This window comes from Natrix helvetica (assembly GCF_964273705.1).
Source record: "Natrix helvetica genome assembly, chromosome: 4".
Lineage (NCBI taxonomy): Eukaryota > Metazoa > Chordata > Lepidosauria > Squamata > Natricidae > Natrix > Natrix helvetica.
The window spans coordinates 54,495,298-54,522,109 of record NC_138550.1 but is presented as its reverse complement, the minus strand read 5'-3'; the positions used below and the strand labels follow the sequence as shown (position 1 = coordinate 54,522,109).

The 26,812-nt window shown below is 35.3% G+C and overlaps 1 protein-coding gene across 3 annotated transcripts in view; it reads right to left on the bottom strand.

Moving 5' to 3' along the window:
* The window catches only part of DOP1B (DOP1 leucine zipper like protein B), a 52,871-nt gene that overhangs the window by 5,321 nt on the left and 20,738 nt on the right, over positions 1-26,812 (bottom strand). For all 3 annotated transcript variants that reach the window (XM_081952947.1, XM_081952948.1, XM_081952946.1), the window contains exons 12-34: positions 25,986-26,085; positions 23,527-23,718; positions 21,753-22,443; positions 20,755-21,026; positions 19,427-19,579; positions 17,611-17,711; positions 17,036-17,226; positions 14,658-16,278; positions 13,965-14,076; positions 13,555-13,740; positions 13,050-13,169; positions 12,341-12,475; positions 11,697-11,752; positions 11,134-11,238; positions 10,987-11,053; positions 9,651-9,795; positions 8,402-8,481; positions 5,946-6,055; positions 5,177-5,323; positions 4,504-4,565; positions 3,709-3,837; positions 1,218-1,354; positions 1,051-1,100 (exon numbers count right to left, since the gene is read on the bottom strand). In XM_081952947.1, the coding sequence (XP_081809073.1) occupies positions 1,051-1,100; positions 1,218-1,354; positions 3,709-3,837; positions 4,504-4,565; positions 5,177-5,323; positions 5,946-6,055; positions 8,402-8,481; positions 9,651-9,795; positions 10,987-11,053; positions 11,134-11,238; positions 11,697-11,752; positions 12,341-12,475; positions 13,050-13,169; positions 13,555-13,740; positions 13,965-14,076; positions 14,658-16,278; positions 17,036-17,226; positions 17,611-17,711; positions 19,427-19,579; positions 20,755-21,026; positions 21,753-22,443; positions 23,527-23,718; positions 25,986-26,085 (4,962 nt within the window). The remainder of the gene's footprint in view (positions 1-1,050; positions 1,101-1,217; positions 1,355-3,708; positions 3,838-4,503; positions 4,566-5,176; positions 5,324-5,945; positions 6,056-8,401; positions 8,482-9,650; positions 9,796-10,986; positions 11,054-11,133; positions 11,239-11,696; positions 11,753-12,340; positions 12,476-13,049; positions 13,170-13,554; positions 13,741-13,964; positions 14,077-14,657; positions 16,279-17,035; positions 17,227-17,610; positions 17,712-19,426; positions 19,580-20,754; positions 21,027-21,752; positions 22,444-23,526; positions 23,719-25,985; positions 26,086-26,812) is intronic.

The following is a 26,812-nucleotide window of genomic DNA, read 5'->3' as shown; positions in this document are numbered from 1 at the left end:
TTGGCAGTTTCTTGATTGGGGTATTGTTACTTGATTGTTTTTGATGTTAATCTTGGAGTTAATCTATGATCAGAGGTGGGTTGCTCCCAGTTTGGCCGAACTGATAGTGGCGGTGGCGGGAGGCTCCGCCCACCCACCAGGACGCTTCTGCGCATGTGCGCAAGCAAACCAGTAGTAAAACCCACCACTGTCTATGATGATATGTGTGCTTATTTCTGGTGGAAAGGTGCTTGAGTCTTTTTATTGCTTTTTGGGCTGGGTGACTGTCTCTTTTGCATAGTCTATAGATATTGTTAATGAAATCTAAAATCTTGATCCAGAAACTGAGCATTAGACATTGTTTTTTCTGTGGTATATTATTCCTCTGCATGGCCTGTATTCTACTACTGCTGAACTGTAGTTTAATACTAAAATAATAGAACTATTATGGCACAGGACCTAGCTACATGCGGGATCGCATCCTGCCCCATACATCCCTACGACCAATTCGCTCTCACAGAGAGGGACTTCTCCGGGTGCCGTCCACTAAGCAGTGCCAAAGGGCGGCGCCCAGGAGTAGGGCCTTCTCTGTGATGGGCCCAGCCCTCTGGAATGACCTCCCCCCGGATATTAGGATTACCACCGACCTCCGCTCCTTCCGTTCAAAACTCAAGACCCACCTTTTTCAACTAGCAGGCCTGGCTCAACCATAGCTCCATTTGATTCCTCCTGGCAATTTTTAAACTTGTAATTTCCATTGGGGTTTTAATTTATTTTAATATTCCTATGTTATTATAATATTGTATTATGTTTTATACCTCCTCCGTACAATGTGTAATTTTATAATATGTGTTTTATTTATTGTACGCCGCCCCGAGTCCCTTTGTGGAGAGGGAGTGGCTAACAAATTTAATAAAATAAATAAATAAATAAATAAATAAATAAATAAATAAATAAATAAATAAATATTTCCAGTAACAATCCCCAGCACACCGTTAAGTATTAAGATCAGATTGCTCATCTTATTATGTTTTGTTTCTCTTTGTTAAGTGTATTAGAAAAAAAACTTACTTTGCTGGTTCATCTGTTAGATCTTCCTCTAACTGTATAAATGTTTGAATCTGTATAATCACAGAAATGGAAGAGAAAAGAGAAAAATGTATTAGTAAATATTTATTTCTTTAAAATATCACTCATTCTACTATTATTATCATTCTGCTATTAATTATTACTCTTACCAGTTCTGTCACCATGATTGGCCATAAGGAGGTTAGGTGTTGAGGGGAAATTCTCAATAAAAGTACCCTGAAAAAAAGGAACATCTGGGCACCTACTGAAGAAGTGTGTCCAACACGTAGGTTGTCAGTCAATCGCTCTTAGAAAAAAAATTACAAGAGAAAGAAAGAAAGAGGGTAAATTAATAGTGTAATCTATTTTATATGCTGCTGAATGTTGGCTTACTGAAATACAGAAAAAAATATCCAGACTATTAAAAGCTCAAGTCTGAAAACTTAGTACTTATAAACAATACCAGTAAGTTTACTGAAATAGAAAAGTACTGAAATGTAAGTGGTTTGGTTACCATCATTCTGATTTATTAGTTAGTGTAGTGTTGGTGAACCTTTTCGGCTCTGTGTGACGAAACAGGAGTGTGCGCACATGAGCGTATGCATATGTGCCAGAAACTGGAAGAGCATGCTGATGATCACAGTGACCACCCGGTCTTCCAGTTTATGGTGACATGCGTGCAGCTGACCAGTGTGCATGTGTGCGCTGGAAATGGAAAGATCATTTTCCCGGTGTGCACTGCTCTTCGGGTTTTCGATGTTCCCGCATGTGTGAAGACCAGCTGGCTGGTGCGCTAGAACCCAAAGCCTGGAGAGAAGGCTCTGTGTTTCACTTCCAGCATGCGTGCCATAGGTTCACCATCCCAGATTTAGTGTATATATATTTCCTTTCTCCTCAAACAATCATTGAAACTTTTAAAAATCAAAACTCCCTCTGGCTAAGATAAAGACTGAATTGTGAATAGAGCTGGCAGTGAGTATGTCAACAAAACTGATGTTATAAGTGAGTTTAGAGATTCAAATTGATGAAGATGCTGAGTTGTATAAGCAAAAGTAGAGTACCAGGGGCATAGTAATCCAAAGGAAGCAAAGATTTATTCAAAACGATGAGATGAGTATACGGAAGTTACACAGGTTTTGCCTTTACATGCCCATGTCTCCGGAAGTTGTGTGGATTATGGTTTTGTTTCATGATTCCTGCTTTGTCATTCCCACCCACATTTTTGTCTGCCTCTACCTGTCAGACAAAGCTTATTTTTTGTATCTCAATGAAAGGCTCAGATGATGTCATGGGGTTGCCAAATGATTCACAAACAAAAATTCCAATATTTATTGAGTAATGGCCATGACTCTACAATTTAACTAATATAATGTTAAGTCAGTTGTGAATTGAGTGTGTTTAGCCCATCCTACCGTAGAACTGCAAAGGTCAATTATCTCCCTTACTCTAATACTGTATTAGATAGAAGCCTCTCCTTTTTAATTATGGAGAATAATGAATATAGGTAGTCCTTGACTTACAACCACAATTGAGCCCAAAGTTTCTATTGCTCAATGAGATATTTATTAAGTGAATTTTGCCCCATTTTACAATCTTTCTTGTCTCAGTTGTTAAGTGAATCACTGCAGTTGATAAGTTAGTAACCCAGTTGTTAAGTGAATTGGGCTTGTCCATTGGCTTTGCTTGTCAGGTGGTTGCAAAAGCTGATCACATGATCTTGGGACACAGCAACAGTCATAAGTATGAACCAGTTGCTTAGCATCTGAATTTTGATCACATGAACATGGGGATGCTGGAAATGTCATCTGTGAAAAACAGTCATAAATCATTTTTTTCAGTGCTATTGTAACTTTGAACAGTTACTAAGTGAACTGTTGTTAAGTCGAGGACTGCCTGTACATCTGCCTATTTGTGTGAATAAAGTAGAATCTTGATTTGATACTTTCCTAATTAGTGGATTTGATACTTTCCTAATTAGTGGATTTTGAATCTGGGGATAATATCAGGACATCCAATGACATTTTTGGTAATTCCTGTTTACAAGACGTGTACTTACCATAATGTCTAGGAGGATAATGTGAGTGAAAATGGCATTTATCAAAAAGCATCAAGTTGGAAAACACAGGTGTCAAACTGGATTTCATTGAGGACCGCATGAGGGTTGTGTTTGACCTGGGGGGGGGGGAGTGGGCATGGCCAGGGTGGATGTGGCTTGCTCAACATCACTCCTTTCAGGGGTGCCTGTGGTGGCCTGAGCGCTCTGCCAGAGAAAACAGGTTCCCGAGCTCCGTTTTCGGCTGCCACGGCCTCCTGCAACCCTCTGCCAATGAAAACAGAGCTCAGGAGGGGTGCATGTGGCCCTCCCATGGGTGAGATCTAAGTACCCCGTGGGCCCAATCCGGCCCCTGGGCCTTGAATTTGACACCCCTGCTCTAAAAGATATACAAGTCATTATCAATTTATAAGCTCTATGCTGCTTGAATTAGTTATTAAAATAATGAATGGGTCTCTGCACAATTCCACACTTCTACTGCCACATATACAGAAACTGTTGCTCATAGCCTTTTTTAACTTCACTCTAAAAAATATTTTATCCTTTTTTGTTAATGTTATAAGTTATATCACATCCTTTATTTATAACATAAACAAATTATTACTCACCTTGTATCAAAGGAAGATAAAGATGATACTGATCAATTTCACCACTGAAAACAGCAAAGGCTTGACGCTTTAACAGCATTGCCTTTTGTTCAAAACCTGGAAAAAGTTTTAAGGAACTACTCTGCATATCTATAATTAAGAAAAATGAATGTTAACATTATCTATCCCAAGAATTGTCTTAGCTGATACAAGAAGCAAAATTACAATAGAAGCATATGAATCATATGGTATTATACTGCCCTTTATATGCTACTTATCCTCTTGAAGTACCTGTTCACACCTTGTATTAAACTGTCAGACAAACTGCAGTCAGTGTTTAAAGATCAGCTATTATGATATCAATCTAGTGACATTTGTAGTACTTCATATATTTCTAACTGATGAACCAGCAAAGTAGAATTCTTTTTCAATATCGTTATATCGTTATATTATATTGTTATATTCAACAATATAACTGAAATATTTCTAGCTACTGCTATTGCAGCCACTCATTTACCCAACAATGAGTTATGTTTCTACTAACCTTTACAGTTAGGGTCCTAACTAAAAAGTTTAACTTTTTCAATGTCTTAAAATGCATACTGTCCAAGCTATTAACTTTATTGGTGCTTTATATTGTTAGTGGCATTTAGTTTTCATCTTTTTCTGAATGTAAATTGACAAAAACTTTGGTACTACCATTATATAAAATCTAACAAATGAACAAATAAATAGGCTTTGTGGCTTTTCAATTCTCTATTTGTATTCTATATTTTCTAGCAGTTAGTTAGGTAACAATTATGAGAAAATTCTTACTCATCAGATCTTTAAACATAGTTCTTTCATGTGTAAGTAAGTGATCGATAATGGTTCGCCAGCTGAAGAAAAAAGTAAAGTTTGGTGTAACTGGAATGGAAACCATGTACCATGAAAATTCTGCAAATATTTTACATAGTGAGTCTATGAAAACTGGTTCATATGCTTTCATTTATGACAAGTCATGAGAGTTTAGGTAATTTATAACTGATGTTCTATAAAGCTGACTTTTTTTTTTTTGAAATATCATTTTAATTACTATTCAGAGGAGGGTAATTATATTTCCTTTTTGCAGCAAAATCATCCAAGTTTCTTGTAGCACCTTAAAGACTAATGTTTCTCATAAAACACTCTTTTATGCGTTATAATCCACAAACGTAAACTATAATAAATGTGTTCAGTTTCAGGTGCCACAAGAATTGTATTTAAAGTTGCATATCAAATCTTGCATTTCTTTAAAATCACACCAGGAAAAAAAAAGAGGATGAAAATAGTATTAAGATTTTTTTTCTTTGCGCCGTAATGTCATTTCATTTAATTCCTTTAATGAAGGCCAATGAATTTAACTAACTTGATTCCAAGCACGACTTAGAATTACAACTGATCTATATATAACCTGTTGCAATTTGCCACTTAGTTCAATCAAAAAGATGGTTTTAAATGTATATCTTACTGAATGCATGAAGTATCCATCTGAAAAAAAGCCGGATCCATAAACAGATCTAAAACATCTTTCTTCCATGCTCGTTTAGTATAGGCGTAACCGCTTAAGGAACTTAACAACTGAGTGCTAGCATGGAAACTAGGAAGATTATAGGCACTGTAAAGACACAGGAATAAAATGAGCAGATCACATACGTATACACAATTCTTACACAGCATATCTCCACATAATAAATTCTGCAATGCTGATCAGATAGTATTCCCGCTACACTATTAAACTGTACTTGATTTTCAATTTTGAGTAATACACCATGCACACAAACTAGAAAATTAACTAAATTTCAATGACTTAAAATACAGTTTAGTAGTATATTAGATTAATACTAGTGAAATGGTTTAAGTTGTATTGTGAGGAATAGGACTGATTATATAACTGGGCTGAAGTCAACTGCCATATGAAGCAGTATATACTTGATGTTATAAAATAATGCCAATTTAATTTATTATCAAGTATATTTTCAGTGTTAGACAAAAGAATAGTCTTCTACATGTCATAAGTGAAAGCCAGCTCAGATTGTGGTTGCATGTCTGTGGGAGTGCTGGGATGGCCAGAACTTTGAGGATCGGTTGTAACAACTCCTTGTTTATCACCATTGTAACTTTGAATGGTCGTTGAATGGTCTGTGGTTGTTAACCGAGAACTATCTAGAATTGGGCTGATCCAAGAAAATATACTTTATATAGTTACATATATATAATCCAAGGACAAATAGATTTACCTGTGATTGCGTAAGTAAGGAAACACATAGTAGAGCAAGCGTGAGATTAATGGGACTGCTTTCTCTTTTTCATCACTTTGATAAACCATATCCAGGAGAGAAGCAAGAACCTACGAAAACAAATAGAACATGTTTTTGGGTAGAAAACAAAGTACAGAAAATACCCTCAACTTCTTTTTTTAATAATTTTTTATTTTTGAATAAACACAAACAGATAAAACAGAACAAACACCACAAAAATATCTTCCATTGCAAATTGTAAAGAGTGTGTCAATTGGTTACAAAGAGCTTTTGTGCATCCCTTAGTCATCACCTACAATTTATATCAAGTTATATGTTTTAAATCAAATATATTTATATATATATTACTATCATCATACCTCAATCTTCATATGACTATGATTGTTTTTATGTCCCTTTATATAAAATATTCCAAAGTTTAAAGCAAAACCACATGATGGCATTCCATAGATAAGATATAGATAATATTTTCAATATCATCCAGCAACATTACATCTTTATGACACTTTATAAATAAAAATTAATTATGTTTAATAACAAAGTTTCTAGACCTCCTTTCTTAATCACTGTTTACAATTTATATCCAATTTCCCTTTTATGTAAATACAAATATTACATTATCATTATCGATCATTTATTTAACAATATCCGTCATTTCATTTTTTTGTCTTAGTTTAACTAAATTTGACTTACTCTTTTTTTTAAATATTATAAGCTTTTATACATAACAGAGTTTCTAAACTTCCTTTCATGATCACCATTTAGAATTTATACCAAATTTCCTCTTATCAAACCAATACATATGTGTACATTGTTATCATTATCAATTATTTATCTAACTATATCCATTATCACTTCATTTTTAACATCATGCTCTAATTTTAACTAAATTTGACTAATATTTTGTTATTAGTTTTCATATCTCAACCTGTGTCTTTCCAGTAATAGTGCAGTCTTATGTCTTTTGCCATTTGTGGAATTAGTCTTCTGGTTATTTCCTTAATCAAATTTGTGTGGACTTCTCTTCGCAACTTGTTGCTTTTTACATATCTTGTAAAATCTCGAGACCCTCCATCAGCTTCTTTAATCAGCTTATCTTTGGTTATCAGTAGTGCTTTTGTCAAAGTTTCTCTCCTTGAATCCATCAATTCTTCTCTTCTTCTATATCTTGAAATCTGGGGTAGAGCCCCTTTCCATTTATCTTCCCTTTCCATCTCCAACCACACTCAGTTCACTGTCAGTATCTTCGTTCATTTTTCCCTTGGGTTTCCATCGAATTTTACTGCATTACAATCTATATTTTCCAATCTCTTCTCAATTCTCTCTGTTGTTTCTAATAATTTTTGAATTTCAAGCATAATCTGTTGTAATGTTATGGTTTCTTTTTGGTGTTGTGCCATACTTCCAACTAGTAAACACTGCCACTCTAGTTTCAAAACAAGGTTTTGTTTTCACTTCTCTCCAGCTGCCAAAGAAGCATCCGAAGAGCACCTGTATAAACAACCCAAAACCTTTGAAGTGCAAAGTCAAAATGATCAAAGAGAAAAAAGAGAAAGCAATATTTCCAGGATTCAACCTTCAACCTCCAAGTGACAGTGTAACTTCTTTTCCCTCTGATGTTACTACCCTCTTTATATTCCTTTTATATCTTCTTTATATTCCAGGCTTAAAAGAAACACAATTCTTAAATGGAGCAAAATAAAGAGAAAAGCCCATTCAAACCAATATTATAAAAATGAAGAAAAATATTTAATCCATAGGTAAAAAAAAAAATAGAAGAAGAAAAACCAAAGCTTTCACTTTAAAAAGTAGGAAATATTTGCAAAACTTCCATCCATAAAAAAAAGGATAACACACTGTCCAATATAGCTTAATTTTGCCGCTTATTTTCTTTTCTTTGCAAGTTTAATTTAGCTTTTATTTTGGGGGGTCAGTCTCTTTTATAACAATAAAATTTCCTCACCAGATGGACACACTTTCTCCTTCCGCTTTCCTCCTGTTGTGGAGCTGTCCCAACTTCAGCAGCTTTTGGCTGCGCTTCTGTCGCCGGCAAGAAGAGATTCTCTTGGATCAATCAGGGACTTTGCGATGTCCCTGAGATCAGCAAGGCACACTCTTCCCTGTCACCGTCTCTTCGTCCAGCGGCAAAAGTATCGACTGTCGTACCGTTGCAATGTCAGTTCCTGACTTCCTGAAAATACTCTCAATTTCTGTGGTGCGCTATAGTTAGGCATAATACAACATCTTGATTTTGCTGTATCATGCATTTGTACTGCAGGGTTCAGAAAAGTTAAGCTCCTTATCTTTATCACTAGGAAGTTAGAGGCGTGCAAAACCCGCATCTGTGTTCACACAAACACATATATGAAAAGCAACAGTTATAAAAGTGCTAACTGCTCTGCTAACAACTACAATAACAAAAACCCGAGACTCACCTCTGCAAGGAGAGTTAGAGCTTGAACACTGTATACTGATGGAGCAGAGGCAGACACAACAGATGATACTGTGGAATGATCTGTGGATGCAACAGCATTGGGTGTCCCGTTAATTTTTTTGTTTTAGAATATTTCTTTAAAAATTATAGTAGTTACCATGTTGAAACAGGTACATTTGTAAAGTGGAATCTCCCATACATGTTGATAATTTCCACAGCAAATGAAATAAATCTTACAAAAACTGAAAATCCTTTTGTTGTCCGAACTAAAGAATCTAGTCTAAATATATTACATTCAAAATTTAAATAAATCCTGACTTCCTTTGCCTTTGACTTCTTAATTTGCAGCATTTTGCTAATCTCAGACCTTGTTTAGCTAGGAGAACTGCATCAGATGATTTAGCTAACACAATTGCCTCTTAGGTGTATTCCCTTCAGCTCATTTTTAAGAGGCTGGCTGAGACTCGGATGAGACAAGTTTTTCAGCTTCTGAATCTGAATCATATCACTGATCCTAATAACTAAGAAAACATTTATACTGAAATCAAGACTGTAGGTTTTACTTTATTGGTTATGTTCAAGTGAAGGTTGACAGTTATCTGTATGGACTGTTATAATTTTGAATGGCCTGCAAGCTACTTTTTAAATCTTGATTCAAAATGATCTTTTAAGGCATGACCAGTGGCAATTTAGGAATCTCATTAGAAGTTTTGCAGAAAGCAGATACCTTAAACCTGTATTTTATGACATGGGCAAAAAGATTCAGAGTAAATGACCAGACACCCTGAAAAAACAGGGCCTGGAAAGTTATTAGGGATGTTTGAATTATGTGAAAAATATTTTAAGTCTTGCAAATACTGGCTTGCTCAATTTCAGGTAGTCTTGTGTCTGCTTCAATTCTCTTTCTCTCAGACACATTAATGACAGATGGTTTTGGGATTTTAAATGTTAAATACATTTTAAATAAATAACCTTTAAACTAATTTTTTTTGCTTTTTTCCATTTTATGATTTAAAAGGTATATTGCAGGCAGTACTCTGGTATATGCTACTATCAAAAGTTACATTTTATCAAACATTTAGCTTAAGCCAGGGGTGTCCAAACTTGGGAACTTTAAGACTTGTGGGAATTCTGGGAGTTGAAGTCCACAAGTCTTAAAGTTCCCAAGTTTGGACACCCCTGGCTTAAGAGCTATATATGTTTAAAACTTGTGTTCCATACTTTGATTGTGCAATTTCTAGTTTACTTACCCTGGAGATTATTTTCCACATTGGGTTCTTCTAAAGAGATCTGAGACTGAGCTTTCACTTCCAGATTTCTGCTGAGCCAGCTAGTTTGTTCTAGAGAAGAAGCTGCAATGTTTCCCACCGCTTCCAATATTTTCTGAGTTACATCCTGAAAGGCAAACAGACTGTGAAAAAAAAGCAATCCATACAAATACATAATATGCAATGGTGAAAAAAACCCCAACTTTTCATTCCCTTGCTGTTCTGACCCCCCTCTTCGTACACCAAAGCACTCCAAGACAAAGAATACTGCTAGACAATTTATTCACAGTAAATTAACACACTGACTAGACCTTGGCAGCAATCCAGACTTCCAAGATAAGAAACAGACACGAGAGCTTCTCCAGCATTGGTAATTAAGTTTAATCCTGCAACCAGTCTCCTCACAAAGTCTCTCCTTAAATACTATCTTGAGAGGAACCTAATTACAAACACCTGGGTCCAATTATCTTCTGTATCTGCGTAGTTGTTCTTTATGTCTATCAGCCCTCCATTGCCGGGCGTCCAGGACCAATTCCCATGTCTCCTCCCCACTGCTCCAAGGCATGACGTCAGGAGCACACTCCCTTTGGCTTTCACCACTGCTCCATGCCTCAGGTGCCTCCTGGTGGCAAACCAGCCTCTCTGATCCCTGCTCGGAGTCGGAACCCTGTCCAGGGTCCTCCACATCTTCCAAAGCCAACTCATAGGGCGCCTCGCTGTCGGAGTCTGTTTGCAGCTCCAATGGCTCCTGCTAGGCCACAATACTTGCATACAAGATTGCTGGTTTTTTTTTTGTGAACTTCAATATTGACTGCTTGAGACAGTTGTCTCAGAAGTGTGCACGGTAGAGCCCAAAGACAGTTTGCCAGGGCTTTGAAGACAAATCTATGTACAGATGTACTAAATTCTAAAAATTCCAGTTATTCATACAATTTAGATGTTGCCCAACTCTAAATGATTCTGGACAGCTTATGTTAAAAAAGTAATAACAATGAAAAGAAAAAAGCAATAAACATTCAGAAGACTCTGAATTACAAAAAACAACCCACAAGCACCATTTTGCTTGTGGGCCTGTGAAAACAGACAAGTTTTCAATGACATTCTGAATATGGTAACAATTCAATGAAGATTTTTTTTTAAACAACTGTTTTAGCATTGTAGTTCAATCTCATCTATAGCAGGGAAGATTAATTACCGATCTTTCATACACTTTAAAGTTGCTTGCCAAATTTGCTGCATGGTTAGAAAACGACATACTATTTTACATCTACAGAGTTCCAAATCCAAATGCAGAGATTCAAAATATGCTGCGGAGTACCTGTAAGTCTTTTTGATTCTTTTTATTCTCCTGGTTTGGAGTTCTCGTCACAAAGTCATTCAGAGTACTGCAGACAAATAAATAAAACTCAGCAAAATGATCAATTGTGATTATTAGCCTATGTACCAGGGATTGCTAGGGTCTTACCTGAGAAGCAAAAAATGACCAGGTGGTGCTAAATTCAATTGCACAGATTCCTTAAAAACTCCTAATAACGACTGGAAGTTCTCCTGCAGGGCTGAAACTGGAAGTCTGGAGTGGGAGGATTATATTTCAGTTAGAAAATATTGAAGGGGTATACAGATTTACAAAAAAGGCTATTAAAACCCCCCTATGTTTAACTGTTATTGTTATGAGTTACAAATAATGCATATGTATGTATGCATGCATCTATGTGCATCTCCAAAGCATTAAAGTACACAAGTTTTGTCAGTGTTTCTTTTTAATACAATTGTTATGTAAATGATAACTAGGACTGATGATTTTTTTTACATTTATCTTTTCTAGAATAAGAGTCTAAGATGCTGCATTATAAAGTAATAAATCATAATAACAAATTTAATGGAGATTATATCATGTTTGCAGCTATTTTAGCTGAAACATTTTTCTGTCCTTGCAATATCAGGAATAAAAATTCTATAGGAGGGAATAGACATACAAAAACCCCAAATTATTTAATAGTTGGAATATATTCAAGGAAGCCTATTTACCTTTGAATGAAAGCATTGCAGAATTGGAGCACTGGTATATCCACTAGGGCAGATTTCTGGGAAAGAAAATATAGTGCATTATATTACAGGTAGTCCTCAACTTATGACCATTTGTATAATGACTGTTCAAGTTACAATGACATTGAAAAAAGAGACTTATGACTATTTTTCACAGTTGCAGCATTTCCCTGGTCACATGATCAACATTCGGTCACTTGGCAACTGGTATGTAGTTATGACAACTGTACTGTCCCAGGTTCATATGATCATTATCTGTAATCTTCCCAGGTGGCTTCTGACAAGGTAAGTCAATAGGGGAAGCCAGATTCCTTTAACCACGTGATTCAGTGAACAACTGATGTGATTCCCTTAACAACTGTGGCAAAAGTGGCCATAAAATGGGACAAAATCACTTAATAATTGCCTTGCTTAGCACTAAATATGTTTGACTTGTGATTATAAGTCAAGAACTATCTGTATAAACTGTCTGTATAAACACTAGCAGTTAATATTTAAAACTTAAAATTAAAGAAATGTAGCTTTTAATGAACAAACTTGTTTTCTCTGTCTGCATTAAAAACCCCAAATAAATATTATTTCATCAATTTAGATTAGTTACACTGTTCCATTAGATATACTTCTACCTCTTCGCCTTTAATTTGAGAAGGTTTCTTTACAACTTCTTTTATTAGCTGCAGTATAATGTCAGTCTTCAGTGTGCTGAGAGCACAAACAAGATCAACCAATATTAGCTGTGATGTATTAGCTTTAGGAGGCATCTGAAAGAAAAAAAAATCAAAGAAAATATTACTCATACTTTTTTAAAAAAATTACTAGAGGAATGAGAAACATTCAACACACAAGCAGCATTGGATCTTCCCAGAAGTCCCATGCATACAGTTCTTGTGTTTTTATCCATGAAGTCCTCTTCATACCCCACCTCAATACCCAACACTGAAGGAGTATCAAGTTGCAAAATAAATATAGGAAGGAAGATAGAGTGAATAGGTTAAAAAGAATGGAAAAACCAAGAGATGTCTGACATAAAGTAGATCAGATTCTGAAAAAGAAGTGAGAAATTCAAAGAAGCAAAGACATTTTATAAAGCACTATGTAGCTATGGTTAGAAACAAGGATAACCTGTAAAGACAGAAAGAGAGAAATACTGTACGTTTGGTGTAAACTACCTTAACTTTAACTTTGCGTGCATTCAGTTTCTTCTCTAAAGCTAAGCAGTGTTATGTCATCCACATCTAAGGGGAATATGTATTTGTATGCATGGATGCAATGGGTCTAGAGTCTAGCTTAATCTTGGCAGTGGAATGATCCACTGGTATTTTGCATTTTTTTTACCTTTGTTTGATATTTATGAGGTTTTTTACTGCTCCAAACTGCTGCTGTTGCAGCTATTAGTTGCACACCAAGTTGTCCAGTGAGGGGATTCAAGAAGTCTAGGATTTTATTCTTTAATGTCTGTTTAAGAAAACAAAAGAATACACTAATTATATTTTTTGTTCCTTCATAGACAAATGCTTGTTTGTATATTGCCAGGATTCCAATCCTGAACTAGATGAAATTGCACTGAACAAAGCTATGATTTAACTTTATGACTGTTGAAAAAAAGAAGTATCCACTTATACTGTATGTTTATGCAATTATCATTAGAATAACAAAACTGGAAATATAATTGTTCGATTTAAGGTTATTTTATACTAATGTTTTAAGTTTCAAAATGCAAACTTTTAGAAAAGCTGTTAATCACTTCCATACTAACTGTAAAAAAATTCCACATTAGAAAATATTATCCCATTATGCTCCAATCCCACCTATAGATTAAAGCTTATAGAAACATTCATACTTTTGTTGCTTTGAAATAAATCGATGAACAGCCTTTTACGCCTAGGAAATCAGATGACTTTTTTTGAGAATCTTCCTTTTTAATGACATTCCAGAGGAGAGACATGGTGTTAATAATTTGAGGAAGCTCTTCCAAAATGGCATTCCTAGCATTTTTTAGACTTGTTGGATCAGCATTAAAACATGACTAGAAGAACAAAAAACAGTAATATAAAAGAATGAGCAAGATTTGTATTAATTACAATTAATTAAAAAAAATTTTTTTGAGACAGTCCTTAACATTTACGAAGTGAGATCACTGATCGTTTTGAGATGAATCAAATGAATCAATATTCAAAGAAACAAATCTTCCTTAGATTTTCTTCACCATTCTTGCTCTCCCATAAGAATGACTTGGTTGCATACACATACCTTTTTGGTTTGGTTTGGATGATCCAGAAGACAAAAATGGCCAATGGTTGTAAGTCCTTCCAAAAGAGTTAAAGGATAATCTGGTGTAATGTTCTCCCTTTTATAATTTATGCTTTAGGAAAGAAAGTTTCAATAAGTAACTGTCCATTAGCCATACATTTTTATTCACTCTTTTCTCAGAGAGAATATATGTTATGGCTATTTAGCCAATAATATTTTATCCATAAAAACAAAGATATACATTTTCTCTAAAAAGTTGAGGGGTGGGGAGCAAAAGCAGAATCTTCTATAGAGAAGAAATCTACCAAAGAAAAAAGAAATACTTTTTCCTCATCTACATGCTCCTTTTGATGCAACCACCTAATTCAGGAAAGGAACTATGCAATGGCAAAGCATATGCTTTATAGGTCAAACGATCTCAATACCAAATTCCTGATACCTCAAGTTCAATCATTAGCAAAAACTCTAGGTGAGCATTAATTGCCACTAGTCACCCTAGATGATTATGTGTTAGAAACATAATATTCTGAGCGAGTATACATATTCCTACATCTTATATTATTCTTTTCCACTGGGAAAAAAAAATCAGGCACACTGTAGACATTAACATTTTACTTCGAAAATGTGGAGTATTTCATTCAAGCAAAAGCCTAAAGTAGCAAAACATAAAGATTACAAGTAGGTATTGCCTACCTTGCTGATATTTTAGTTGACATCTTCAGGACTTCATGCTCATATTGGTTGACAAGCTCATCCAGATTCTTGCATATCTGTACAATAAACGGGGCTACTGTCCATCCTAATGATTTTCCAAAGTATGGCAAAGAGTATGTAACCAAGCCAACCCAAGACGGATGCATGCCATAGCCGTATTCTGGCTGCAAGCCTCGAACTACTGCAGACACAAACAACCCCTGAGAAGTTATAGGGTGTGGATGCACGTATTGCACAGCACTGATGGCTTCCTGAAAACTAAGAGCCCTCTGCCATTCCTTAGACAGGGCTGGCTGATTTTCCTGTTCCTCTTGAGTCTGCCCAAGATGGTGCTCCAACACTATTAACACTTGCAGAAGTTTAAGTAATTCAATTTGTAAAGGCTGTTCACTCCAAATCTGATCATGACCAAAGTTGATAAGACTTTCCTCAAGGATATAATGTTCACTTAAACCATTAGTCTTATTAGCTAACATACATTCATAGCATTTCTGACTAATATACATAGAAGCAGAGAGGGAAAGGAGGACAAACTCTTGAATTTTGCATCTTCCAAGCAAGTTGCGTATGAATTCCATATTCCTGTTCTCTGTTGATTTGGCCATTGTTGTCAGTTGAGTCACCATTCTGATCAATACTTCAACACTTTTCACTTGGACATCTCTATTGCCAAGCACATCTTTGTGAGTCACCTTCAAATAACAGGGATAATAAGAACGCAGGAAACTTAAACACAGATACATTAACAATTCTATTAATAATGAATAGGGACACATTATTGGCGAATGAATTTGAAGTTTTCCATAGAAGCTCTGTCCCACAAGTGATTCCTGGTGGCGAGCTAAAAGATTGTAGATTAAATTCAAATGAGCTGTGGAACTGGTATCCATGCTAGTGCTTACTACAGCTTCAATAAACTCTTTAGGATTTGTTTTAAGCACTCCTTCGAGCACAGAAAATGCATACAGAACCCTTTTTGAATCATATGGTTGTATGTATAAGAGAACATGTTTAAAGAGAGCTTCAGCCATCTCCTGTTTTTCTTTCTGTTGCTTTAGTAATCTAGATGTTATAAGTGCTTGAAGTTCCAAATCTATTTCATCATCACTTGAGAGAGATTCTGATGCCCGGGTTCTATCAGAATCGGTACGTACTAAGTTTATCACAGCACTTGATTTTGAACTATCAGCAGGATAAACATTAGAAGAACCAGTATGTTTCATACTGTTTTTGCCATCTGTTGAGGCACTATTATTTTCCTCACGGATCAGATCTTGCTGTTCAGGAGAATGTGAAAATGATGAAGTATTATCACTGTCCAAAGGCCCAGTACTGGTATCAGCAGATTCAGTGTGTTCACTCTCATCTTTGCCCATTTCTAGCAGTGATTCAGCATACAGACAAGGTTCGTTTACAAAGAATTCATTTTTTAATAGAGATTTCTCTGGGTCTTTTTCAACTTCAGCCCATATAGCTTCTCTATCCACAACTGTGAATTGGCTCAGTAGCAAATTTTCTTCAGAACTGCTTTCACACAGAACTTGAGACTTCACTGATTCCTGAAAGACGGTGTTCTTTGTATACCATAGAGACATGTCTTCTAAAAAGAACATAAGAGTTTAAAATAAGTATGTTTTATAAACACATGCACATACATACACAAACACTCATATAGCAGCAATGCAAAAGGAAAATACCATGCTAAGAGAGAGACTGAAAACAGAATTACCACTATTATAATGCTTTTCATATATACTGTGTACACACACATACACAGACACTTACTTTGTCAAATCTGAAATGTGTAATTGTAACTTTTTGAATTATTTTATGGGGTGGAGCTTGTTATTAAGGACTTGCAACATTTTCATTTCAAGAAAATTAAAGGTTTTTTTTTGCTCTCTTTAGGAATAAAATACTAATGGTGACACTGGCAATGCTTTTTAAAAATTATAAATAATAAGTTGATTTAAGTGAGGTCAATTATTCTTTTCCAATACAACTTGGTGATCCAATACGGTGAACTCTCAGTACATTTAGGAGACAAAATAAGCTATAACATTCTATACACCAAGGAATGCCGATAGCCAACAAACGAAAATAACTTGAAAAAGAATTAAATTAGTTATCATGAGGACAGATCTATAAGTAATATTATCTACGCTTGTTAAATAAAATTGTAGGAAATTCTAAGAAAACATGCCATTAAATACGTTATTGGCAGAGAGAAGCAAAAGGAGAACTACTGCTTGTATTCTTCCCAAGTGTACCTGAACGATCATCTTGGGAAAGAGACTTTCTTGGCTAGATTGTATCTTGGTCTGATCCAATAAGAGTTTTCCTAAATACAATCTTACCTTCTGAGTTTTTCTGCTTGATACAGTGAAGGGAGACACGGTGTGTCTTGGGATGTAATAAAAGCAGAAGAGCAGGTTCAAGAATTCTTGTGACATCGTTAAGTGAGAGTGCTCGTATCAACCAACCCTGTGCTGCAGCGCTAATTGCTCCATCTGAATAGTTTAGACTATCCAGGACAACAAACAGGGATCTACAGGGAAAAAATAATAATAGAACTATTGAGGCAATGATAATGTAATGAGAAGACTACAACACAGTGTACAAAAACCCAATGCAGTAGAACCTCTGGTCATGAATGCTTCGAACCATGACCAATTTTTTTTTGCCATGGCTGATTCCCCCCCCCCTCTTTTTTTTTTTTTTTGTGTCAAATTTCCATAATTAGGTTCAGGTCACAACCAAATCAGTTTGTGACTAAAGTTATGGAACAAATTATGGTTGTGGCCAGAGGTTCTACTTTACAGTAATAATGAAATGAAAATAAACATACTTGTGCATGAGATTACAACTTTAGTTCCCTTATACTGATTACATTAAAGTTTTTTAAAAATATACCAATTCAAAATAGTTATACCTATCAAAAGATCGGTTGTGGGATGTAGTTCTATTGCCCTGGATTTCTCTAGTCAAATGCCACATGATGGAGAATCTGAACAGTGCTTCCAGTCGCATACACTTGCAGGAAAGAAATCCAAAATAAAAGAAAAAATAATTAAATGTACTATATTTAAATACACATATTTCTCTCATTCAAACCTGCAAACATTCATGCTAATTAAGGAACATGGAAATAATTTGCTGATATGTTTTTTTCCTATATGTAGTTAAAGAAATCATAAACCATATGAAGAATGGCTGTAGGTTTTGGGTCTGGCTAGTTTAAAGAAAAGAATTAGGGGTGACCTGATAGCAGTATTCCAGTATTTGAGGGGCTGCCACAAAGAAGAGGGATCAAATTATTCCCCAAAGAACCAGAAGGCAGTACAAGAAATAATGATTGGAAACTAATCAAAGAAAGAAGCAACCTGGAATCAAGGAGAAACTTCTTAACAGTGTGAAGCCTTCGGAGCGCTTAAAACGACCCTCCGAGCAAACCGGTAGCAACTTCCGGTTTGCTTGGAGGGTCATTTTGAGCGCTCTGAAGGATTCAGAGAAGCCTCTTGAAGGTCCCTGAAGCCTTCGGAGTGCTTAAAACAAGGGCTTCTGGGGGGGAGGAGGCTGTTTTTGCCCTCCCCATGCTCCTATAAAGCCTCTGGAGCCTGGGGAGGGTGAAAAAAGCATGCAAAAATGGAGAGTATGTGTCGCGACTGTAGTGCGCGCATGCGTACGGGGGTGTGTAGCGCATTGCATTATGGGTGCGGCACACCTGCACAAACCCCTCTGTGCTCCCCCCACTTATGGCACGCAAGCCAAAAAAGGTTCGCCATCGCTGGTATAGGTTCTCCTTGAGCAGGGGGCTGGACTAGAAGACTCCAAGGTCCCTTCCAGCTCTATTCTATTCTGGAAATCAATATTTACAATTCCATAAAAAATTAAAATGGGAATTAATATATTTTTAGACAATATCAAATTTAAAATGGCAGCAGCCAAACTAACAATTTTTCTTTAATATTTACCAGTCATAGAAATGAGGTTTAGGAAGAAAACATTATTAGCATCAGGAATTATTGATTGGGTGTATTATTTCTTCATTTTTGAACAATTTGTATAAGTAAACAATTTTAAACGTTTAATTTTAAATTTTTGTGAACTATAGTTCACTTCATCAGATGCATGGAATGGTTAAACTGATACAGGTTTTAAACTGGGATGATGAGGTGGAAAAGAGAGGGAGGAAAAGATAAACTGGTTATATAGATACAGGTTATGTGAGACAGATTACACATACTGTACTTTATTAATTAACATTGTAATATGATAAAAAGCCGTTGTATTGAGTGTTTTTGAAATAGCTTCATATGTGAGTTTAGCAATGTTTTACTTGACTGTGATGTTAAAACTTCTTTTTTCCAAAATGTTACTTTGAGATCTGTGTTAGAATATCCTAAGGAGTTAAAATGCTCTAGAATTACATTATCCTTGTTTTTACGATGTCAAACCTCTAATTATTTTCAATTTTTATGCTGTTTTCTTCATCACATGTTTTCCACAACTATGCATACGATTATGTTATTGGAATTTCCCTGGTACACACTATATTTAAATATGTACCATCTTCTATAATAGTGGTAAGGACCTCAAAATACTGCTGAATTATAATGTTACATAACAGAAATTATAATTATTCATATGTTATGGAGAATTTTAACTACTTTGAAGTTTGACCCTGGCATACTGTTCAAGAAGCCCAAATAAAACTGGGATGAGTTTTGCAAAACACAAAACCTTACCTTATCATGATCCAGTAATGCATGGCAGATAATATCTTCACAGATATTAGCAGATGGAGCTAGACAATGCAGACGATAGAACAGTTCTACACAGGTATTGTGATGTTCTCGTGTCTCTTTGTTTAGCTGATTCCAGAGCACCTGAGCAACTCTCTGTTGTAATTTTAAAAAATATATCAAATTATCCATTTTAGATATATTTAACAGGATAAAGAAAGCTCTATATTAATGAAAAACACATTGGTCTTAATTTTCATTTACTCTATGTTAAATTGTATTACAATATTTAATACATATTTTCTCCTATGGATATATCGAAAAGTTTGAGTGCTTTTAAGAATTAATATGGAAAGAAACAAGTTATTAACAATGTTCTTTATGTTCTTAGTTTCTATTGCGATTATTCACAGTTGCTTACAATCTTCAATCCTGGCCACTACAATGCTTAGCTACCTTAATAAAGAATACTGATAGTAGGTTATCTTGGATGGAATTGTCACGTGCTATTGTAATTTACGCTTTTCTTTCCATTTTTCTTTCTGCTCCTTCAACATCTCTAGTACAGTGCCTTTAGTTCAGTGATTCTCAAACAGTTATCCTTGGCACAATAGTGCCATATTGTTTACTAGTTACAGAAAAGCCTCTTGTGTCCACTCAACCCGTTTCTCCACATTCATTGCCAATGGACTAATTCATTGAAGCCTGCAATAATACAAGCAACAACATGAAAACTAAAATAGAGACTGACTTCATTACCAAAGTTGCTGACTATGGGTCAACATGTATTGTGCTAGCTTGAATTGCAACCTTACACCAGTTATCTAAAAAGAATAGGATAAATAATAAATATGTCAACAAAAATCTAAACTGGGCTGGAGAGTCACTTGACTGTAGTTCCTTAGTACTCATAGTTTTCTACTGAATTGGTTGCTGATTAAGTTTGTGCTCAGAGTTGTTATTATGCCATTGGTTTTGGATAGTAATTATGATTAAAATGTTCTACAAAATATCATTTCATAAGACCTTTAATAAAGGAAAGATGAGAAGGCCTGTTGTAATGCAACTATAAATGTGATGCTATTTGCTAAACCTGTGAGCTCCCATGATGTTAAAAGCAAAAATGTAGGGAAAGAATATTTGTTTAACTGGTTTTCCCCACACCTGCTTTAACCTGGCTCTATTATTTTGTTGGGTTAGTTTAAGTAAGGAAAGTAACAACAAATGCTATTGGCTATCTTCAGGTAATAATAATGACAATAATATGAGTTGTAAATATTCCATTGTCTCATATGCACAAATGTCTTAAGTGGGAAAAAAAAGCACAGCACCTGATAGAAATCAGTTTTTTCTGAAATTAGCTTTAGGATTCCAGGAGCAATAGGAGGAATTGTGACCATCTGCAGTCTTCCATAGAAGGGGTTTTGCCCAGGAATTTTATATCGTTTAATTCTGTCTTCAATAACCAATGCCAGTGACTGGGAATGGTTGATTATTTCTAGCAGTACAGAAATGGCCAAATTCTGAATGTAGCAGTCATTAACACAGCAACATATTGTCATCAACGATTTAAGCCACAAAGGAAAACTGGATTCACTGCCTCCTAATGAAAGTGATAAAGAGTTTGGTGCATTATTCAAACAATCATTAACTGGTGATTTGAAAAGAATAAAAATGATGTTCCCATATTGAATTGTGTTTATTAAATTTATATTTAGTGTGTATTCAAATATTTTTAGCAAATATTCAACTATTAAATCTCAATATTTATGTTTGGAAATGTATATAGATGACCTATTATTCCAACAGTTTTATGAATGAATTAATGAATACTTCTTTTCCTAGTGGCATTCAATATTCCAAAGCTACTAAGAATGCTTAGTCTCCACGAACTATCTGCTTACACATATATGGTGATTCTTAATATGAAACAGCTCTATTTCTGCAATTACTGAAAAACATTCCAATAACTTAATTTTTCATAAACTTTACTTTGATGCTAATCCAGCTGGTACACATTGTCTAATTTTACTAATGGTGACATTTTACCTGATAATATGCTGATTAAGTTATTCAACAAATTATTAAATTAAGCAATTCTTAATTGATTTTGCAAGGGAAATATGGAAACACCACCCACATATGAGCATATACTTTCACTGAATAGTAGTATCCAATGTATTCAATGAGTATTCAACTCCTTAATTGTATTTATAGATATTTAAATTTTAGGTTAGCATTTGTGAATATTTCCCTTGAAAGTCTCCTTATTTTGCATTCTTCTGTGATGTAAATTACCAGAATGCTAGAATGAGAATGTTCTTCTTACCAGGCACTTGAAAGAGTGACAAATACAACAGTTCGGATTCTTCTTCAGAAAGATAGACCGGAAACGTAGTGCAATCCAGTAAGAGATAGCACAGAGCTGAAAAGGTCTCTCTGCAATCCTCTCCTGTAGCTCCCAAATCAAATGTAACTTGATCAAGGTCCCAATCTTTCTCTTCTTTATCCCTTGGATTATCACATTCATCAGAAGGGGAGGAAGGCTTCAGAGCTTTCTGTTTAAAAGGTGATCCTCGTACGGTGAAGAAATCTGATAGCATTCGCTTCAACTGAGGCACCACTATCTGCTTGGATTCATACAAGTGCCTTTTGTCCCCAGTATTTATGGCAACTTGGTCATTATCCTCTTCGTTGTTTCCTTGACTGACATGGACTTTTGAAACATTGTCATTATTGGAATTCTGTAAATGAATCTCAAATATATGTTTACTGGCAAATTTGGCAACCAGTTCCTGGATATAGTGCAAAGACATCTGCAAGCTTCCACCCTTTTTCCAGACATCATCTTTGTCAGGGATTATCCTAGGCATCCTCAAATGCTGTAACAGTTCAGGAGATGAAGCACTAAGAGCAATGCCGCTGTCTTCAGATTTTATTGAAGGTAAAGGAATGTCTTCTTCATCTTCTAGCACCTTGGATTCTGAACTTATTTCCTGGTTGTCTTCCTTTGCAGGACTCTGCAATATTGCAATGAGTATGTCTAGTACATAAGTACGTATTTATTTTATACGACAGCAAAAGAAAACCTTACGTAAGAATAAACGTATCTTTTAGAGTTAAGAAGACATGTATTAAAAGTTAACATTTAAATTCTTGCTCAAGTATTCAATTGAACTTGCAGAGGCAGCCTTCAGTTCCAAAGCCCCAGATGGCCTTGGATTCTTTTCTGCAGCCCACAGTGCTTGTGGGGACCATAACTGCCAAAATATGGGAATAGAGGGTTTTTTTTGTCATTTTGAGGTGGAAAATAGATTAATCTATAATATGAGCCCTAAAATTGGACTATTAATATTTAAAAAAGAAACAAAGAGGACCTCTCAAATTGTTCCCAATACATTCTCACCCATGTGTGATGTAACTCCACCACTCCAGCTTCCACCTCAAAAGGTTAAGTGCAGTCCTTGGGTGCCAAATGCTTCCTTGGTCAAACTTGGTCCTCTCCTACTTAGAGTGTCAATCAGTCCTGCCTCTTTTTCTATTTGACTTTCATTAATACAACCACAAGCATTTTCTGTGGCTGTATTAATGAAAGTCAAATAGAAAAAGAGAAAAGCTGTGTAAGACTAGATGCCAAATATGTGTTATAATTGCATTCGCTTAAGTACAAGAACCTTAATAAAGCAGAGTCTGAGATTACATGAATAGCTGCGCCTATGTTCATAAACAGATGAACACAATAATCCAAAAATAGAACAGGAAAAAATGAATATGTACATCTCTTAGTCTCAAAAGTTTAGAAAAAAGAATCAACTATTATTTAAAAAAAATTCCTGCTCTAAGAAATAAATAAAAACCTGTTCTTAAGCCATCTTTCCCTACAATGTAGATATTGGAATTGTAGTATTATTAGAAAATTAATGTTGTTTTAGAGAACTAATAGTTCTCACAGCTAATTGAACAATTTTCATTTTATGCCAGCTATTGGAATGCAGCCACCAGAAATCACTTTGGTGATTCTGAAGTACAAATATATATGGTATGGCCTTAGTAAATAAATAGACGCATGCAAAAATGGGTCAGAAAAACATATTAATACTTACAGAGTCTGAGCTTCCAGTTTCAGTACTCAGGTAGGCAGATGGCATTTGCACTTTACTAAGCACTTTAAAACATGTTCTTAACATGTACGTGAACTCTGATAAACTTAGTACTTCCATGTTTTCAAGAAGACTTTGTACCATACAGTTGAGCATTTGTGGCAGATACAAAGACTGTACTTCAGAATAAAGTTCCTATAAAAACAAGATGGTTCAAGGAAGCAAGCACTTTAAAAAGACTTGAAATTAAATCCAAATAAAATGAGAAAATATAATCAAGTCTTGACATGGGACTGCATCAGCTCAGTAGATCTGGCAAGCACGTTAGCAGTTGCAAAAAAAGTAACAATTGTATAATTGTGTGTCAGTTGTGAGTGCCTTGAAGCCAGTCAGACTTTGCTGAGTCATAAAATAATATGATGCTTTGGGAATCCTGTGGAAGACTGTTCTTCAATTGATTAATAGTTGGGAGCTAACCTGGGCATAGTATTATGATCGTATTATATAAATAATGCAAGAGTCATTACTAGGCATTCATTATTGTGATGGGCCCAACCCTCTGGAATGACCTCCCCCCCCGACATTAGAACCACCACTGACTTCCGCTCCTTCCGACAAAAGTTGAAGACTCACCTGTTCCGATTAGCAGGCCTGGCATAATTATAACTGTTACCTCCTGGCAGACACATTCTTAACTGGTATTTTAGGGGAATTGCTTTTAAATTTATTTATTTATTTATTTTATTTATTTAATTAAACTTATTAGTCGCCCCCTCTCCCCACAGGGACTCGGGGCGACGTACACAAGCAACAGTCAACACAGTGTCATACAGAGGAGGTAAAAAATAAATAAATAATTACAATACTGAAAAAGGTTAAAACCTCAATAACATTAATAGTTTAAAAACTAAAATTAACAATTAAAAACGACCTAGGGGTGGATAAGTTGTCGAGTTATGCCAGGCCGGCTAGCCGAAAATTTAATTTATGTGATATTTTTAGGGGTTTTAAAATTATATTTATATATACTTTACTCAGCTGTACAGTTCTTTTTAACCTTCTTTTTAACCTCCTCCATATTTACCTATCTATCTATTTAACAATTTTAATTGTTCAACTATTTAATTATATTATGATGTATTTCTTGTATGGACTGTACACCACCCCGAGTCCCTTTTGGGAGAGGGGGCGGTTTAGAAGCGCAGTAAATAAATAAATAAATAAATAAATAAATAATTATTGTGGAATTAAATTCAATGTGTCGGCTTTATATTTTAAAGAAATATACAAGCCAATATACATAGGCCTTGGCTGTCTCCCCATGAGTTCATTTGCATATTAAGACCTTCAAAAGTCCTTCTAGTTACCCTTGCTTGCAAAATTCCACTTGTTTGGCTAATGAAAATAAGGTTTTTTCCTTTTTATATTTTTTCCCCTTTTTTATTGAATACATATAAACAAATAAGATGCAGTAGGAATAAATAAGAATAAAATACATATCAATAAACAATAAACAAAGAGTTTACAGGTATCATGGAGGGTATATTCTGCCATTTTTCCTGTCATTAATTGTGAATAACTGAATATACTGATTCAAAAAGCTAAAAAATTGCTATTAATGTCTAAGAAAACAATGAATATTAGTAACTATGATCCAAACAGTATAAGTCAACAAATGAAATTATGAATTATAATAATTTATGTTCACATTACTAAAGATTATTCAATTTAGAAATTCTATAAAATTGAAACAGAATGTTAAGCGTAGTGAAAACCAATTCTTGATAATGGTACAAATATATGTCTTGAGAATAAAGTAAAATATTGGTTACAAATTGTAGAATAAATTTCAACTGCAAGTGGTCTTTCTTATCTCGCATTTTATGTTATTTTTTGATTTGCTGAATTGTTTTGTAGTTTTATTCCTTTCTGCTGATCGCTGCTTGTTTTGTAGAAACATGAAATGTTTTTCATAATTTAACATAGCATGGAAATATATTATGTCAAAAAATAACTCTAAATAACTCCAGTGGAACTATAGCAGTGGTGGGATATGATCGGTACACCCCTGTACGGGCATACTGGTGGTGCATGCTGGGAGCACCAGGTACCTTTCTGGTATGGTGCTCTGGCTGGCCCACCCACCTGCTTGCTCTCCTTACCGCTATTTGAGCCGATTGGGGCATTTGCACATGCATACGGCGCCTGCATGACACTCCGCTGAGCAGCTGGAGCGTCGCGGGAAGTGGGTACGCATGCACGCATTGCGCACATGCTGCGCACATGCAAGTGGTAGGCGCCTGGCCCTGTTGCAGCGTACCGGTTGCAACAGGATCTGGAACCCATCACTGAACTATAGCCCTGCATAAAAACTTCCTTTGGCAAGTAGAACACATCTATACATATTGAAGAAATAATTTACATAAATGGCTTAAGAGACAAAATTAAACATTTTGACTTACCAGTGGTATCACATCTAGAAGGAACACTGTTAGTGTGCAGAGTTCTGAAATTGTGGCACCATTAGTTAGCAGTTGTGTCTGTGTGGATTTATTTTTGTCACTGAAAAAAAAGGATAACTTTTTTTTTTAAAGCCTTTTCATTCAGGTTTAATCATAGTGTAATTTTCAATAGAAATGCAATTAAAAACAGTAGCACATAAAACATACATTGAACTGGTTGTGTGGTTCTTCCAAAAACATTTTTAAAACCCAACTTCTCCAGATATTATTCTTTTGTTTCTCAAATCAAGCACTGCATTTTCTAAAACATAGTAGAAAGCATATTTTAGTAGATATTAGGTAACCTATGCTCTGTTGGGTCATTGTTTCATAGATATGTACTTAAATAAACAGAAAATAATGACCATGGGTGGGAAAAACACAGTGGATACAGGAGCGACTTCTGACTTACTGCTGGCTCCCCCATTGAGTTTCCTTGTGGGAATTTGGCCAGGAGCATCAAAAATCTCCTCCCTCCTCCATTTCAATCAACAAAATGAGAAACGCCAACCAAAGGAAGAAGATTTTATTGAAACTGAACATAATAAGGAACACTTAACTAACACCTTTGGAGACAGACCTATGGCAAATTGTCATTCATAGAAGGAAAAACCCCTCAAACTCAATCCAGTCTAGGTGCTGGAGCCAAACTATCAATTTCATAACTTCCCCTTGGAAAAAAGTGTGCAGACACCTGAAGAAGAGATATCATCAAGGGTACCAATTGCAGGGTGGGGAGAGCCAAAGAGATGGGGCCACAGGTGGTATTTTCTTCTACTCCCAAGGAA